Source organism: Citrus sinensis, chromosome 1, assembly GCF_022201045.2.
Source record: "Citrus sinensis cultivar Valencia sweet orange chromosome 1, DVS_A1.0, whole genome shotgun sequence".
Classification (NCBI taxonomy): domain Eukaryota; kingdom Viridiplantae; phylum Streptophyta; class Magnoliopsida; order Sapindales; family Rutaceae; genus Citrus; species Citrus sinensis.
The window spans coordinates 6,376,317-6,394,831 of record NC_068556.1 but is presented as its reverse complement, the minus strand read 5'-3'; the positions used below and the strand labels follow the sequence as shown (position 1 = coordinate 6,394,831).

Here is an 18,515-nt window from a genome sequence, read left to right as displayed (position 1 = left end):
ACAGTAGTAAAGAGTAATTTTTTCATTAAGATTCAAAGTCCTAAAATTCGAGAGCGAATTAATAATAAAAGATGTTAAGTCCATTATTTATAGAGTTGATAGTTTATGGTAAGTCTAATTAAATTGAAATTTTATTCATTACATATCTTGTAATAGGAATTAATTTTACAATCCATCGTAACAGAAAAAAGTTAATTGTCGTAGCAAAGTAAACGTCTAAATACAGTAGTAAAGAATGGTTTTTTCTTTAAGATTCAAGTCCTAAAATTCGAGAGCGAATTAATAATAAAAGGTGTTAAGTCCATTATTTATAGAGTTTGTATCTTATGACAAGTCTAGTTAAATTAGAATTTTATTTATTGCATATCTTGTAATAGAGATTAATTTATTAATTCCCTAATTTAGTGATATTCCAATTTATTAGGAATATTTGTTTCCTAATTTAATTAGATGTCTAATTTAGTAAGTCAATTAATGATGAGATTCTATAATTGACGCGTGAGATCTATTTAGAGCTAGAAACTGGTTCAAACAGGAAGTTCATTAAATGCTCCAGATATTTCTTGGGAGACAAGTAAGACAAGAAATCATATTTATTCCTATTCAGATTCATAGGAATTATAAGAGGAAAGAAACTCTTATTTGTAAAGAATCAAAGTCTTTAAAGACTTACTATTTTTGTGAAACCTTAGTGTCTATATAAAGAGAGGTATATAAAAATCATTGTGTCTTTATTTTCTGCAATTTATTGTTTCTTGAAAAATTAATATTTTTGATGTGGATGAACAGTAACTGTAAATAGTAACCATGAACGATAATCGTGAACAATATCAGTGAACAATATTTTTGAGAATTAATTAAGTTGCTAATTTTAGATTTTTAATTGCCTACATCTATTTGCCATAGATTCAAATTCCTTTCAAAAGGAATTAATTCCTAATGGGCTAATGCACTCACAAATTTTAGAAAATTTTAGAGCATGGGTTGAGTCTCAGCTTCTCATTTTCCTTCTTCAATTGAATTGGATAGGAATATGTTTCAAATCCCACTAAATGTAACTAGAGGAGATATTCTTTTGGTATTATGTAAGAATAGATTTTTAAATTATAATAAAATAGACTTATCAAAGATAATTTCAATAAATTTTTAATTTTAATACATATATTAGTGTATGAAAAAAAAATAATTTGCCACAATAAATAAAATATACATGATTTTCTAATTCAATTTAATGCCAAAATTACTCTAAAGCGGTATTTATTTTTTTATCTGAAATCTGAACAAATCCAAATTAGATGCTGTTTGTTTTTTTATTTTAATATGAAATCTGAATAAATCTAAATTAGTTTGAAATTTGAATTAACTTGAATGTTGGATTTTGAATAATATATATATATATATATTTTGTGAATCTCTAAACATAAGTATTAAGTGATTTGTTTTTTCAACTTTAAAAGCTAAAAAACATTTATTATTGGTGGTAAAATGTAGACTAGAGGTATTGAATAGGACTTGGGATTGTGACAAAGGATAAATAGGAAGCTAAAAAGGGAGGATGGAATTGGAAGATCTCAAAGAACTAGCATCAACCACCTAAATAATCTGAAGATAACAAACAATGCCTCCTATAGTGTAACCCGCCACGTGTTAATACGAGACCACAAAACAATGATAGCCTTGCCAACGGTAACAGGACACATCATCACAACAAAGTCTTCACCTCGATTGTCTCTAAAATATCTCCTTACAAGCTATCAAAGTCAAAATTGAGGAAAGGGGATCACAGACAAAGTCACCTGCACAATCTCTAGTGAAATCAAGTACTTCTCAGCCCAATTGGTTCATTTAAAACCAGCCAATCAGAGTTGAGGATATGTTGCCAAGTACATACTATCCCTAGTGGACAGCTATCCAACCCAAACAAGCTAAAACACCTCCACAAGATGTGCCAAATTACCCTTAAAACCCTACCTGAGAAGGGAAGTCACTAATAACGGCTCGCCACATGTTCAAAAGGAGATAAATATGCCCTCAAGGGTATTATACTTTTAAAAAATCAGGTTAATCACAAAAGAAGTAAGTTCACTAATTCACAAAACACTTAATTTTCTCGTAGGGTTTTTGGAAAATCCATCATCATCTTCAACCTTATACTATATTGACCGTTGGAATGCCGTCTCTAGCCATCGCGCTGCCTCTAACGTCTGTTTCTTGTGATTTCATGTTTGTCTTAGCTATCACTATCCCTAGAAAACCGTCTCTATATATCCCAATATGCATCTTTACCAGAAAACAACCCTCTGCAGAGAAGTTCTCATAGTGCTTTGAGCTAAACCAAAATCAGACCAACACATGTACTTTTACTTTTGCATCCTTTATATATATATATATATATTTCAAAGGACATAAATATCATAACATTTTACCATATATAACCAAAACCACATTCAAGTGAATATATAATAATCTTAGCGTTCTAATATATATATTTTTGTGAATCTCTAAACATAAGTATTAAGTGGTTTGTTTTTTCAACTTTAAAAGCTAAAAAACATTTATTATTGGTGGTAAAATGTAGACTAGAGGTATTGAATAGGACTCGGGATTGTGACAAAGGATAAATAGGAAGCTAAAAAGGGAGGATGAAATTGGAAGATCTCAAAGAACTAGCATCAGCCACCCAAATAATCCGAGGATAACAAACAATGCCTCCTATAGTGTAACCCGCCACGTGTTAATACGAGACCACAAAACAATGATAGCCTTGCCAACGGTAACAGGACACATCATCACAACAAAGTCTCCACCTCGATTGTCTCTAAAATATCTCCTTACAAGTTATCAAAGTCAAAATTGAGGAAAAGGGGACCACAAACAAAGTCACCTACACAATCTCTAGTGAAATCAAGTACTTCTCAGCCCAATTGGTTCATTTAAAACCAGCCAATCAGAGTTGAGGATATGTTGCCAAGTACATACTATCCCTAGTGGACAGCTATCCAACCCAAACAAGCTAAAACACCTCCACAAGATGTGCCAAATTACCCTTAAAACCCTACCTGAGAAGGGAAGTCACTAATAACGGCTCGCCACATGTTCAAAAGGAGATAAAGATGCCCTCAAGGGCAATATACTTTTAAAAAATCAGGTTAATCACAAAAGAAGTAAGTTCACTAATTCACAAAACACTTAATTTTCTCGTAGGGTTTTTGGAAAATCCATCATCTTCTTCAACCTTATACTATATTGACGGTTGGAATGCCGTCTCTAGCCATCGCGCTGCCTCTAACGTCTGTTTCTTGTGATTTCATGTTTGTCTTAGCTATCACCATCCCTAGAAAACCGTCTCTATATATCCCAATATGCATTTTTACCAGAAAACAACCCTCTGCAGAGAAGTTCTCATAGTGCTTTGAGCTGAACCAAAATCAGACCAACACATGTATTTTACTTTTGAATCCTTTATATATATATATATATATATATATTTCAAAGGACATAAATATCATAACATTTTACCATATATAAGCAAAACCACGTTCAAGTGAATATATAATAATCTTAGCGTTCTAATATATATATTTTTATGAATCTCTAAACATAAGTATTAAGTGGTTTGTTTTTTCAACTTTAAAAGCTAAAAAACATTTATTATTGGTGGTAAAATGTAGACTAGAGGTATTGAATAGGACTCGGGATTGTGACAAAGGATAAATAGGAAGCTAAAAAGGGAGGATGAAATTAGAAGATCTCAAAGAACTAGCATCAGCCACCTAAATAATTCGAGGATAACAAATAATGCCTCCTATAGTGTAACCCGCCACGTGTTAATACGAGACCACAAAACAATGATAGCCTTGCCAACGGTAACAGGACACATCATCACAACAAAGTCTTCACCTCGATTGTCTCTAAAATATCTCCTTACAAGCTATCAAAGTCAAAATTGAGGAAAGGGGATCACAGACAAAGTCACCTGCACAATCTCTAGTGAAATCAAGTACTTCTCAACCCAATTGGTTCATTTAAAATCGGCCAATCAGAGTTGATGATATGTTGCCAAGTACATACTATCCCTAGTGGACAGCTATCCAACCCAAACAAGCTAAAACACCTCCACAAGATGTGCCAAATTACCCTTAAAACCCTACCTGAGAAGGGAAGTCACTAATAACGGCTCGCCACATGTTCAAAAGGAGATAAAGATGCCCTCAAGGGCAATATACTTTTAAAAAAATCAAGTTAATCAAAAAAGAAGTAAGTTCACTAATTCACAAAACACTTAATTTTCTCGTAGGGTTTTTGGAAAATCCATCATCTTCTTCAACCTTATACTATATTGACGGTTGGAATGCCGTCTCTAGCCATCGCGCTGCCTCTAACGTCTGTTTCTTGTGATTTCATGTTTGTCTTAGCTATCACCATCCTTAGAAAATCGTCTCTATATATCCCAATATGCATCTTTACCAGAAAACAACCCTCTGCAGAGAAGTTCTCATAGTGCTTTGAGCTGAACCAAAATCAGACTAACACATGTACTTTTACTTTTGCATCCTTTATATATGTATATTTCAAAGGACATAAATATCATAACATTTTACCGTATATAAGCAAAACCACGTTCAAGTGAATATATAATAATCTTAGCGTTCTAATATATATATATATATATATATATATATATATATATATATATATTTTAAATAAAAACAGATTATATAATTACATAACAAAACTTAAGAATAATATCTTTGATTAGCAATAATGAGAGATTCAAGAACATGATGAGAAAAAGCAAAGTAAGGAGGGATTCCATGATGGTTGAAAATAAAAATGAGATTATTAGTGGATAAACATGTATGGGTGGATTTTTGGATAGGCATGAAAAAAGTAATAAATTATGAATCTTTTTGACATTAGAAATTAGTTGACTAATTCATATTTCTCTATTAGTAAAAAAAAAAAGGGGGGGGGGCTTATTAAGTCATAATTATTTGAAAAGTCCCACTAAGTTAAAGAAACAAACATCTCTTATTAACTTAATTATTTAAGTTAAGTCACTTTAAATCATTAAGTTAAAAACAAACATCCTCTTAATATGAATTTTGAATAGAGCCAATTATTTGAATTTAACTGATATGAGTATTTTTTTTGTCTGAACCGTTGAAATAAGTATTAAGTTATTTTTTAACTTAAAAAATCTAAAAATTAGTGTTTTTACATATATGCCCTTATAAATTATAAATGTTAAACAAATAATAGACATCTTAAAAAATATAAATAAGATAATATATTATTATAAAATAAATCATATTCAATTGAATACAACCCTTTGATATTCTAAATTAGTTTATGCTAATTAATTTTATTATAGTTTATAATGTTTCCATATGAAAAATATTCATAAAAATTTATGAACATAAATAATGCTAATTTGAGAAAATAGAAGATAAAAAAATAATAATAATCTGCCATTATATTATCATAAGTTATAAAGATAGGTAATAGAGTTAATTATTAAATTTTATTTAAATTAATAAAAAAGATAGAGGTATTTTGGATAATATTTTTTTATTGATATCGTTCAGATTTTTAAATTAAACAAAAAATTAAAACATTAACTTAATAACTGAAAATCTGAAAATTTTTATTAAATTAAAAAAAAAAAAACATAATTTGATTGAAATTAAGGCAATTGAGTCAGCAACTCTAACTCTTATGGCAATTGGCAGGTCCTTGTGATTCCCGTCGTTTCGTTGGTGCTCTACACACATCAACACTCCCGCTACCAAAAGTAACCGAATGCAAGCCCGAACAGCTCCAAAAAAGGACCAAAACGACACCTCCAGGCTCCAGCACCGTTTTGAAATTGATCATTCTAGAAGTTGATTTGGGAGAATGAGCAAGAGACCGCCACCTCCTGATCCGGTGGCTGTGCTAAGGGGCCATCGGGCTTCCGTCACAGACGTTTGTTTCCATCAAACAAAACCAATTCTATTCGCAGGGTTCTAATTCAAACTCCATTTATTATTCTTTTGTTTGTTTGTTTTTTCGTTCTACGGAACTGACTAAAACTTGCACTCTTATTTTGCAGTACTACTGGCGGTGAGCTGCGAATTTGGGATACGGTTCAACACCGGACCGTGTCTTCTTCATGGTCAGTTATTTCTTTCATTTGATTATTATTATTTTTAATGATCATGGTTTTGAATTTGATCGTTGTATTGCTTGCAGGGTGCATAGTGCGGCACATGGCATTGTATCTGTTGCTACTGGTCCTTCAATTGGACTTAACAAAGTCATAAGGTGCTTTCTCAATATTCTATTTTACATTTTTTTGCCACAAATTTGATTTCATTTTTTCATCTTCGGGAACTAATGCTCGTGTCGTATGTCTTGTAGCCAGGGTAGAGATGGAACTGTTAAGTGTTGGGACATAGAAAATGGAGGTTTATCAAGGTACTATTATCCTAGGCTTCCGCTTGTATAAACAAATTAGCTCATGTTTATTGTCTTCTGCCCGCTTGCTTATTACATGATTTAGCACTTTTATTTGCATATGTCGGTGACATGTAGATTGGTTGTAATGTCTGATTATCAATCAACTAATAAATTGTTAAAAGGGAAATTGGTTATTCTTTGTGTGAGGGGAGTAGTAGACTTTTTTGTGGGATGGTAGAAGCATTACCGATTCAGTACATGTTTTGGGTTCGCAGATATGAGGAGAATGGGTTGTTACCATTCATCACTAGCGTGGGGTGTTTCCTATAGAATTTGTACTTTTAGTATGTGAACGTTTTTTTTCACTACATTTAATTTTTATTCTTATCATTTCATAGAAACCTTATTGCCCCTTGTTAATTTTGTCTTGGTTGTTAAAATTGAGCTGTTGTGATTGGCAGTAACCCATCACTGACTATCAAAACAAACTCATATCACTTTTGCAAGCTTTCATTAGTAAAGGAGCCTTATGCTAATGCAAAACAAGCTAACGAGCCTAAGGATTGCTATGAGAGGGAGGTTGGAGAAACAGTTGATACAGATAGTCTGTGTGACAGCAAAGGTAAGGCTTAACAAACCTCGTAGGTTTGTTGAAATTAATATTGCAAAAGGATTTATTTATTTCCAATCAAAGTTGATCATCAAAGTTTTGGTGAAAGTATATAAATGGTTTTATTATTAGTCTACTGTGGGGAACTCAAATATGCTTAGAATGGGCAAATAATCTCAACAAAATTTCTCTTAATTTTTTCTTTTTCCCCCCACAACTGGATGCTGAATTATGCATTAACATCGTGTCTTTGTTTCATAATATGATTAATTGTAATTTGCAAAAGAATCCAAGTAGTAATATCTTGTCAGGATGGCAAGGCATACTTCTGACTGTTATCTATAAATACATGAATGTCACAGTGATCTTCAAGCCGGTTTAGTTAATATATACATGTTTCTTCAACATATTGTGAGAAAGTTTCACTCCACTCATTTTTTGAACGTTTTTGTTTTGATCTTTACCGATGCATGATGAGTTGAAGCAGAAAGTAATAGATCTTTTGAAATCATAGATGATGTGCCTGCTGAAGGACCTAAGTATATGGCCGTAGCAGGAGAACAGCTTTCTGAGGTCAATATACTGCTTCAAATTTCTATTTCAAGTAGAGAATTATGTTATTTTTGTTGTTCCCAATTGTTCGCTGTTTCTGTGTTTTTGATGTTTAAAGGTCGAAATATGGGATCTCAACACTGCAGAAAGATGTACGCGATTACATCAAAACAGCTGTGGGGGCTCTCCAAACTTTTCGTCTAAAGGAAGAGGTCTTTCTTTTCTTATATCACCTTTTGGCCTATGACAATGGTGTTAGTTATTTCAGTAAAACAATATATTAGAGTTGTGCATATAGAGCCACTATGTATGCATACTCATAAGTTTGATCCCCTAACTTGATTGAACGGTTGTATCTGATTAAAATATTGCAAGTGTTCCAGAATGACATGATGTGACATAAAATATGATTTTAGAAAAAGTATTCTTGCTTCAATGATCCGGAAGTTAGATATATAATAAGTTGCTTTCTTCTCAGGGATGTGCATGGCGGTTCAAGCATATTTACCTTCTAAATCACAAGGATTCGTAAATGTCTTGGCAGGGTAGGTACTCCTTCCCAAAGTACCTGCACACATTTATTGGTTTTATGACATGAATTCAAAAGTTTCTTGGTTGGTTGGTGGATTCCAGGCTAAAGTTCAAGCCATTTTATGTGGTTTGTGGCCATAGATGTTCACAGTATTCAGCAATTTAAGTCTGTTTATGATCACTGATCATGATTATCCAACATTAGGTTTTTGGATTTGCGTAGGTGCCACACTATAATAGATAAAGTAGTTCCCTTGATCCTTAAAGTTCATTAACCTTTCAACCTATATGATGTGTGTCCCTTTTCCTGTACACATGACAGATATGAGGATGGTTCCATTCTTGTATGGGATATACGGAATCCAGGGATTCCACTTACTGCCATGAAGGTTCATTTAGAGCCAGGTTTGGAATGCAGCATGTGGAGAAACCCCATGTATTCTTTTTCTCCTTTATTTTCCTTCTCACTTATATTTTCTCATTCAGTGTGATTCATGTCATATTTTGTTTGCAGTACTATGTCTGAGCATTGATGAGTCATGCAATGGAGGCATATCAGGAGGTGCAGACCAAAAGATTGTACTGTATAATTTAGATCATTCCACGGTAAGTCACTGTGTCATTTAGTTATTGCTCTGATTCTCTGTATATAACCTCTCCTGTATTATAAGAAAGCCAATTGGTGGCATGTTGAAGTTGAGCAGAAGATGGAGGGATATATGTGTAATTTTTGCATTCGCATATTTTTTATTATGAGCCTTACATTTGGAATTTTGAGGGGCCTAACACGGAGTGACCAACAGCAGTGGGTGAGATGAAAGATATAAATTTTATTAATGCTTCTGTAGGAAACTATCTTGACCTTTTATTTTCATTGGTTTGTTTCAGACTTTGAGTGCTACAACTTGATTTGTTTCACTGCTACTACTTGACTACCTGTTGCGTGTTAATGACTCTTTGCTTTGGTTTCTCTACCTCAGCATATATTTTTTAAAGTCTGATGTGTAGTTACAGTACGTGCTATTTGGCATAGGGTTCGTGTGTGATCAAGAAGGAAATAAATTTGGAACGACCTGGCATATCAGGCACCTCAATTCGACCTGATAGCAAAATTGCAGCAACTGCTGGCTGGGATCGCAGGTCTGTATTGAATTCTTTTTCACTTAATCTATCTAGTCTGAATTTATCAGGATATTCATTGAAATGCAAAAAACATAAGATATAAATGACACAGGTTCCTGGTTTAATGTCTAAATCATATATCGAGTGGAAAAGATCGATTACATGTCAGTATTTCTAAATTATATGATTTTACTAGGAAATTTTTTAGTGATTTCTTAAACCAATTTGAACTCGATCAACTCCTAAAAGAATTTCCCATCAATCTCGAGGTTCTCTTAGTAGCAAATTACGGATATGTTACATACAATCTTAGCTAAGATTCTTCTTCTTCTTCTTCTTCCTCTTCCCTTTCCTTTTTCCAGAAGTTGAAACAACATCAAATATTAGATTTTTTTTCCCCTTTAAGTTTTCCTAATTTCTAGAACCACCACACTGAAGTTTAATAACTTTTTGTAGCATACAGGTTATGTTTTAAAAGATCTGTCACCTTGTCTACTGTGTTAGCTTTCAGTCCCTCTTTCACTGGTTCCTTTTCTCGTTTTAATTTAACGTTTTAAATACTCATTCTTGACAGAGTTAGGATATATAATTATCGCAAAGGAAGTGCACTGGCAATATTGAAGTATCATCATGCTACGGTATGTTTTCTCTTATCATATGTTAAAAGAATAAAAAATGAATCAAAAGTTCCCTTCATAGTTTTGAGTGTTTTATGTTGAAATGAAGAAGTTATTTATTTTTCTGTTTATCTCAACATAAAAAATATTCACTTGGCAGATTTTTGTACTTGTTCTCCGTATACTTGGAAATTCCTATGTATACATCATTTTCCATTTTCATTGGCATTAAGAGTTTATAAGCTTACATCCATGCTTTATTTAAAATCGAAGCTACATACAAATTATTCTATGGCCTCTAATCTGACTGATAATTTAGCTGCATATTGATCTCTTAGTTGACTGGCTTAGTTTTTCTTTTCTACTTTGAGGGAGTTCTGTGCTGCCTTTCTTATGACATTGCAACTTGCATGTTTGTGACATTTGATAAATCTCTCGAGCTTTCTCTTGCTCTTTATGAGGCTTCTCAAAATTTGAGTGGTTATTTATTTCTAGTTTCTAAAAGTAAATGATCTGCTATTACTGTAGTGCAATGCTGTCTCATTCTCATCTGATTGTAAGCTCATGGCCTCTGCATCTGAAGACTCAACAGTTGCGCTATGGGAACTCTATCCCCCACATGCTTGAAATGAAGCAATATTAATTGCTATCCAATTTTGTATCTTTAATTTCTGGTCATGCATGCAAATGAAAATTGGCCTATGCACTTGAAATGCGTTGTTTTAGCAAAAATGTCATTTGTAAAATTCAAAATTTTGTATCCATTTTCTGTCCTCGATGGACTATGTAAATTAACAAATGGATATAGCATGTGAACATCCCCATGAAGAATAAAATGTTCCAGCTGTATATTTTCTTGATTACAGATTTTGAGTTATTGTCTATTCACGAAGACTGAAATGGTTTGCGTGATGTATCCTGGGAGATGTTTATGATCTTCCTTGAAGATACATGACAACTGCCTTCTACTTTTCCAGGGGCAGAGTCAAATTCGGTGAGAACCTTTTGCCCTAGCTACTATTTGTCTTCTGACCAATCATAAGGCCTGTGGATGATCCAAGTCTGTAAACATTTCTTTTAGAGCCCACAACCCACCCCACTGCTGCTACTTTTACGATCCAATTCATGCAGATAATATATTGTAAGTTATGATATTCGGGCCTGTTTAAAAATACCGAAGCTGAATTGATACAAAAAAGAATTAGAATTGAGATTCAGTGCGTTTGATGAATCATCATCTTTAAGGCCTAAACATTAATGTTGCTCATCTTTGAGCTTCCGTATTTGTTTTGAGTTGCAATGTGTAAGAGGTTAGGGGCTACTATGACATTATATACCCATTTCTTTTCTTTATGCTATCGATTCTAAAGTACCAGCTAATATTGCATCGCCATATGATTCATAACTTAAGTTTTAACTCCCTCGACGACCTTTTAAATGAGCACACATTTATTCATTTTGAGTTCTGTAGTCATTTATTAATAGATATGAACATGTCACAAGTCACAAAGCGTCAGTAGTGAAAAGTTCTCTCGTACGTACAACAGGCATGCAATAGAATTAGCCCTCAGGGTAGCTCCATCATCAACTCTCGACAATCCACCATTACCATCTCATATAGCAATATTCTTGAAAATAATCGAAGAAAACCTGTTAACAAATGCCAACATCCAAAACATATTGATTTGCAATGCAAGGAAAACAACATGTAATTGAACTGAACTGAGGCTTCATATTTTAAATAAAAGATGGGATCCGATGGGCGGGGAGCCCCTGTTGGAAAATCACCTGGAATTTGATAGGAAATGTGGGCATTTTCAGGAGCAACAAAACCCTCTTCTTCCACCACCATGGCTTTCAGTATGCAACTTCATTCCAGTTTGGCGTGAAGGGTTAACTTCTGCCAGTCTCTTTGCTGCAAGCAAAATGTATCCATGAGCTTTGAAGGGAAAGTCTGAATAAATCACAAAAATCATACCACAACAAGAAGCATATCTACCCTATGTGAATCATAGTGGCTGCATTAACAATGACTTGAATTGCAAACATACACTTTTGGATTTATTGTGGAGCTATAAATCATTTGCTTGCTTTGTAGGATATTTTCTCTCCCCAGGGGGAAAGGGGGCTTGTGCGTGTGTAGATGGTGTGGCTAAGTTACATCATATATGGGTTACATCCAACCCAAGAGTTGCACCCATTAACTCAAGATATGTTAATAATCAAACAACACTTGATTTATTGGGAACAAATCTTGGGTTGATGTAAGTTACATATAATGTAACTTAGCATGACCCACATATATTATCATTTTACTTAAAAGAAAAAAGAATGAGCAAATCAGAAGGCAATATATAATAACCCTTTGCAGTTTACACGGTAATCCTAACTGGGACAGAGTGGAAGTTCCAACAATTAGCATGAGATACAAAGGCATGGGCTAAGTTTGGAGTGAGAAGCATTCAGTACAATCACCTATTTCATAGAAGAGCTCGTTGACATTATGTGCACTCTTTGCGGATGTTTCAAGAAAAGATAGACCATTTTCCTGGGCATACAACTCCCCTTCCTGCAAACAGTTTTTAGAGATTCAACTCCAACATAAATTACACAATACATGTGAAATACTCTCCCCATTGCATGACACAAGTTTGAAGTGTAACCATAAGGAGCTATTTGCTTTACGGGGATGTGTTTATATGCGAGTGTGTTCTCATATAGACACAAATTTAATCAGTTTCAGTAGATATATCACCGAAGAAATTGTGTACAGAGTGCAGTTCAGATACAAAGAGAGGACACTTGCGACACCTAAGTTCCTAGATGTTCAGGGCAACCTCTAGGGAGCAGATGTTGAAGTGAGAAGGTGTTCAAGGATCTCCAAGCACTAAAAGAGTGAAGGTGAGTGGTTCTTGGGTTCAATTCTGACCATTGACCCATAAGAAAAGAAAAAAAGAAATTTATAAATAAAGAATAGACGAATTGACAGATACCTCATTTTTCACCTTTCTCTTTTCTTCCAAATCAACCTTGTTTGCCACCAAGAACATAATCAAATTTGGATTTCCTGAACCAATATAAAATGAAAAATAAGACTTAGAATAAAGCCAATTGTATTTCAATAGTTAGTAGTGCAGTCTATACAAGTTGTAACATCATTTTGAAGGAGAACATTCTGTGAAATTTACAGATTCAAGTAAATACAAAACGTTTAAAGTTATTAAAAGTAGCTGTAGAACTTTGTGGGACAGCAATATTTGAATCTTCATGTGCCACAGCAGACATAAAACATGTGAGGAGAATATCATGAAAGGTTGCCTGCTTACAGTATGACAATATACAGCATGTCCATTTGTGCTAAGTTAATTAAGTTTCAATAATGTAAGAAACAAAGTATTGAGGGCCTGCTGATGACAATAGTCCGAGTGAATGACTTAGTCTAGAAACTGATTGCAAACTTCACTCTAGCGACTAAAATAAAAGACAAGTCAGAGAGGAACTACTAATGACAAAATTTTCAACTGAACAACTTCTAACTGCAGTTTATCTAAGACACCTTCTGCTGGTCCTAAGTCAAAGAGAAAGCAAACGGTTCACATACTCTAGTTACCTTGTCTTTGCAATTCTTGAACCCACTTTTTCGCTCTTTCAAATGAGTCCTAGAAGAAAAATGCAATATGAGTTAAGCCAGACATCTGGCTTCTGGATAAGAATAGCATGGCATCCATGAAACAATTGGAAGAAACTGTAAATGGGAAATTCAATATCTTTCAATAAGGCTAAATATTACAGTCAACAAGGGTTTGATTCAGGTACATAACGAAGTACTCAGTAACAAGAGCAGCTATTAACAGAATAAGATGAAATTCAGAAAAGGCCTGCAGTATGCTCTATTGATATGAGATCTACTAAGGCTACTTGATCATGTCATTGAGCACTTAATGTCAAACCTCAAGAGCGCCTAGCTCGTAATCTTCTTGTCTCACAAAGTACACATTTTAGTCATACAAATTGAAAAAGATAGTAATAACATCCGCTGTTTTTATAAGTTGAAATAGAATGTGAAAAAATCATTAAAGGTTCACATGTGCAATCCACTACAAAAACTTTCACATAGATAAATAGAAAATCGAGTTAGGACGAAGAGGATTGAAGCTAATTCAAAATTTCTTCACTGAAAACCACTAGAAATAACTACCATGCTCGTAATATCATACACCACGACAGCTGCAGCTGCACCTCGATAGTACATAGGAGCCAGGCTATGGTACCGTTCTTGCCCTGCCGTGTCCCATATATCAAACTTTATGGTGACTTCATTCAGTGACAAAACCTGAGTGAAGAATGCTGCTCCAATTGTAGATTCCTGCAGCGTTACTACATTAGAGCTCATGCACTTGACCATTAGAAGCAATTAAAAAAGTTGAACATACACTCAGCTAGGAAAAACGCATTCAAAAGCAAAACCTGGAAATCAAAAAATTGGCCTTTGACAAATCTCAATACCAAACTTGTTTTCCCAGTTCCCATGTCCCCAAGAAGTACCTGGCAAAAGCTCAATAATGTGTCAATTAACTGAATAAAAAAAGATCAAGAAATTTCATTAACAAGGATCTCTGTCAGTAGTACATAAATAGAATATAATAGCTGCTATATTGGGTACTGAAAAATCTTCATGAAACAGCAATAATAGGCAGCTGAAGCAAAGTTCTACAGTAAAAGTTGAAACTAATTATATGCTGTGTCTCTCCTGTTCAATTAAAATACTAAACTGTTGTTCGTTCCTAATTTAATCAAAGCAGCAGTTATATCTTCATAATTTTAATTAATAAAAATAACATAATCACAACAGAAAGCCAAATCTTGAAGCCCCTGGAGTAAGATACATCTAACACAAGAACGAAAGCAGCAAAAGAATCTAAATAAAACGTAGGAACCCTGTTGCTAATGCAATGATCCATGCAGGCAGAAAATTAAATCTTATCAAAAAATAATTTCAAAGAAGAAAATAAAGGGAAAGACATACCCACCAGCTTGACTTGTATGTTCTTGTTGCTGGTTCTCGCCATTAATTATCAATGAAACAATAAGAGTAGTCTTTCTTTTATTATTTGTTTGGTGGATAAAAATTCACATAATTATTAATTATAATTCGAAGAAGAGAAAAAAGTTTACTTTTAGCGAAAGGATTAGCCAAAAGAAGGAGCAGAAGAAGCAATAGCTGTTTCAGTATGAGACTGGTAGCTTTTCGGTTGACTGGTAAGTTGGCTTCCCAATTTTTCCGTCTTTTGTAATTGTACCCCATTTATTTTTTTGTATTTGTCCTTTGATTTCATCACGTTTATTTATTTATTTTTTGTCACGTCATCGAAGGTTTTTGGTTTACGCACCCTAAAATTTGCTACAAATACCCTTCATTTTATAAACAGATTTTATTACATAAATGCGTTAAATCAAATAACAATTTACACATATGAATAAATTACATTACACATGAATAAATTACACCACCTATTAAATATTAAAATAAAAAATAAAAAACATTGAAAGACAGTTAAAAATTAAAAAATAATAAAATATGAGTGTTAAAAATATTATTAAAATATAAATAGTCACTCTTTCAAAAAAAAATACAAATAATCACACTCTAACGAGAAATAGATATAAAATAAAAAAGACAAATAGTATTTTTAAATAAAAATAAAATATAAATGGTAAGAATATTTGATGAGTAACCAGTGAGTGCATGCCTGTACGTAAACCTTGTACATTGATTGGTGCTACTCACATAAGGGCAATTGTAATTTGTAACCCCCCATTGCAGCTCGTTATGGGGACGAATTGAGGAGAGAAGAATGAAGCATTGGATTATGCTTTTATGTAACGCCACAAATTTCCATAACATTACATTATGGAAATTGGGTTTTCATTAGGAATCATGTGTGGCCTATAACCCTTATTAAAAAGGGATATTATATTATAAATAAGGATTATTTATGAGATAATTTTAAAAAATGATTATTTTTTAAAATTCAATAGGGTTACATAAGACTCCTTATAAATTCATATTTTTCCCCTTCCATGACCCTAAGTTCATGACGTTTATTCTTTTTCTCTGCTGCTCTCCTACCCAAACTCTAGTATTCAAACATTTGCTTAGGAGAGAATCAAAGCGATTGGTAAGTTTATTCTCCCTATTCTCTACAAGATTTCCAATCACTATATTTAGGGTTTCTATTGGCATGATTTTAGATTGTTATAGATCATAATGCATGATTTAGGGTGTGTTTAGGCTTTGTTTAGGGCTCTGATTTATTATGAGTCTAGTTAATTAATCCTTGCTGCATTAAGCACACATGATAATTCTGGACAGTGTGAGTACATCGAATTTAAACCTGTATTTTCTAAACGATTTTTCTTAAGAAATTTATATTTCTGGAAACTAGACATGTAAGGCTTCTTCAATAAATTTTGTTTCATTAAATTTGACTTCGTTTTCAATTTTATATGTATTTTCGAAATAGACACCACTGCACTGGAAAACTGCAATTCCAGCAATGCGATCAGATTCACAAAATTATTGGTACTATTAAATGAAGTCGAAAGATTCTAAAATTTTATATGGAAGTTAATTTATGTGTCTAATATTTTCAGTTTTAATTTCGTAATTTTCTGATCAGTATTGTATTTTATAAAAATCTCAGAACCCATTATGTTCGGTCAAGGTACTGTGAAAACAGTTTCAAATTTGTCTAGTAATAAATAGTTTTTAAAATGTTTTTGGTATCGGATCCTCTTGAAAACTTTACATGAGGTACCATTGGATGTTCAAAATAGCCTTGTATAATATTATGTCATTTGGAGGTTTAGATTAAGAGTTAAAATTCCGAAAATCAGACCTGTACGAGTATGAATGAGAAAAAAATCAAGTTCTTAGAATAAGTTATTAATTGTCATATCTTGTATTTGTTTAAGGTGTTGGAGGTGGTTGAGGCTCTTAGAGGTATAGAGGTGCATTAATTAAAATTCTTTTGTCAAGATAAGTAACTTTATTCCTAATGTATTGGATATATATAATTATTTTGATATTATTATAAGTATAAGTGTTTTTATACTACTTAGAAGATTAATTGATTTTGATAACAAAATTAGTTTTATGTAAATGTTTTAAAGCCTAAATTCTTTTTAACAAAGTATTTTATAAATGCTTTTTAATACGTCAATTATTTTATGATGACTACCGTTTATGATTTTATGTATAAAATACTCTGCAAGCCCAAATTGTTGTTATGGACATTTATGAAACTGATACGAATGTTTTGTACCTATGTATGATTTCAATTATTTATGATTGTACAGGGGCCACCTCTTGGGACTATATGGGGGCCACCTCTTGAAGGCCAAAGCGTCGCAAAGTGCCATATATAATGCAAAGTGCCACATATAAGTCATTATATTTTGGCTCATTGTCCGTAGTTATTCTGATTCTGATTTTGATCGTATAATACGATATATGTCTGTTTTAGACCAGTACTGGGTTTCTGTTCTGAGTGTGCACACGATATTCTGATTATGTTTCTGGCCGGGTCACCAGGACTATAGGTGACACTATGTGACATGAGCTAACCTTTTGTTTTTTGTAAATGTGATATATGATTTGCTTTCATAAGTAACTATGCTTTTGATATTCTGAACTACAATGAATTTATGTTATTTTATCGTGATATATCATTTTATGAAATTTATGGATTATGATGTATATTTTAATTAAAAGAAGGCTTGCAATATTTTTGGTATCGATAGGCCTAGTGTGTTAGGAATGGTTTTACTTACTGAGTTGACGGCTCACCCCTCGTCATTACTTTTTGCAGATTAAGTTTCTTTTGAGAGGTGCGCTTAGCTTTAGAGTTAGTAATTTTCGTTTCCGTTTGCCATTTGAATAAGAGGAGGAATAGACTTATGTTTCTATTTAGTTATTTCTGATATGAACGTGTAATTTGGAGTTTGAGGCTTTTGTTATTATTTTTATGTCTTCAGGAGAGATTATTTAGTATTAAACGTTTGAATTTATGGATTTATTTGAATGAGAATTCGAGGTATTTCAGTGTGAAACTTATGAGTAAAGATTATGATTTGTGAGTAACCTCCTTCTTCACGTGCTCCGCATGTGTTAAATTTGGGTGTTACATTTTAGCTCTTAATTTTACGTATAAGATTGATTAATCAACTATTCATCAAATTATGAGTACCTTGGAGAATAAATATTTCTCTGTGTGAAACCATCCAGAAGGATCTTGAACTCTACAATTGTGTCCTTTATGAGATGATAGCTAGCAGGGAAAGTCTTGACAAAAAAAAAAAAAATTATGGAGATACGAAGAAGCTCAAAGGTTCATGCTCATGACGTTTCAACATTCTAGGATGCAATTGAACTGTCTTGATTACCAGGCTGAGAATTGGTACCATGCAGCTCTTGATTATGAGGCCACCAACTTACTTCAAGTTACTCGTATTTTTCTTCTATGATCCGTCTCTCTCCCTCTCTGATTTCTGGGAAAGTTATTTAGTTCCACTTTATTGATTTCTCTGCTTAAATTGATGTAGCGAATTAGAGCTTGATCATGAAGGCTATAAAAAAGACA

The 18,515-nt window shown here is 33.1% G+C and overlaps 2 protein-coding genes across 11 annotated transcripts; one reads left to right on the top strand and one right to left on the bottom strand.

Moving 5' to 3' along the window:
* Positions 1–5,705: 5,705 nt before the first annotated feature.
* Positions 5,706–11,231, top strand: LOC102610888 (protein DECREASED SIZE EXCLUSION LIMIT 1). 9 transcript variants are annotated; one of them, XR_008053130.1, is made up of 13 exons: positions 5,706–6,005; positions 6,095–6,157; positions 6,235–6,306; positions 6,403–6,459; positions 6,903–7,063; positions 7,539–7,624; positions 7,722–7,815; positions 8,082–8,148; positions 8,457–8,539; positions 8,649–8,740; positions 9,149–9,274; positions 9,831–9,894; positions 10,851–11,231. XR_008053130.1 is itself a non-coding variant. In XM_052437118.1 (13 exons), the coding sequence occupies exons 1-13, from the start codon at positions 5,899–5,901 to the stop codon at positions 10,869–10,871; spliced, it is 1,074 nt and encodes a 357-aa protein (XP_052293078.1). In that variant the 5' UTR covers positions 5,707–5,898; the 3' UTR covers positions 10,872–11,231. The 9 variants fall into 9 exon arrangements, 6 of the variants coding, with proteins under 6 accessions (XP_052293078.1, XP_052293076.1, XP_052293071.1 ...); XR_008053131.1 differs by lacking the exon at positions 10,851–11,231 and adding an exon at positions 10,740–10,758; XR_008053128.1 differs by lacking the exon at positions 10,851–11,231 and adding an exon at positions 10,402–10,545.
* Positions 11,232–11,301: 70 nt separating this feature from the next.
* On the bottom strand, positions 11,302–15,157 carry LOC102610579 (ras-related protein RHN1). 2 transcript variants are annotated; one of them, XM_015529513.3, is made up of 8 exons: positions 14,900–15,157; positions 14,341–14,418; positions 14,072–14,239; positions 13,484–13,532; positions 12,867–12,940; positions 12,349–12,442; positions 11,662–11,788; positions 11,302–11,523 (listed from the first exon to the last, which is right to left on the bottom strand). In XM_015529513.3, exons 2-7 carry the CDS (start codon positions 14,401–14,403, stop codon positions 11,691–11,693), a joined length of 546 nt encoding a protein of 181 aa, XP_015384999.1. In that variant the 5' UTR covers positions 14,404–14,418; positions 14,900–15,157; the 3' UTR covers positions 11,302–11,523; positions 11,662–11,690. The 2 variants fall into 2 exon arrangements, with proteins under 2 accessions (XP_015384999.1, XP_006475604.1); XM_006475541.4 differs by having other exon boundaries at positions 14,904–15,157.
* Positions 15,158–18,515: the final 3,358 nt, after the last annotated feature.

What these genes read in the sequence shown, in the direction of transcription:
- LOC102610888 (XM_006475543.3), top strand. Translation starts at nt 5,899, where the DNA reads ATGAGCAAGAGACCGCCACCTCCTGATCCGGTGGCTGTGCTAAGGGGC. An exon ending in AAACCAATTCTATTCGCAGG is followed by an intron (nt 6,006 to 6,094) that starts GTTCTAATTCAA and finishes CTTATTTTGCAG; the next exon opens with TACTACTGGCGGTGAGCTGC. An exon ending in TTCGTAAATGTCTTGGCAGG is followed by an intron (nt 8,149 to 8,456) that starts GTAGGTACTCCT and finishes TACACATGACAG; the next exon opens with ATATGAGGATGGTTCCATTC.
- LOC102610579 (XM_006475541.4), bottom strand. Translation starts at nt 14,942, where the DNA reads ATGGCGAGAACCAGCAACAAGAACATACAAGTCAAGCTG. An exon ending in AGAACATACAAGTCAAGCTG is followed by an intron (nt 14,419 to 14,903) that starts GTGGGTATGTCT and finishes AGCTTTTGCCAG; the next exon opens with GTACTTCTTGGGGACATGGG. An exon ending in CGAGCTCTTCTATGAAATAG is followed by an intron (nt 11,789 to 12,348) that starts GTGATTGTACTG and finishes TTTTGCTTGCAG; the next exon opens with CAAAGAGACTGGCAGAAGTT.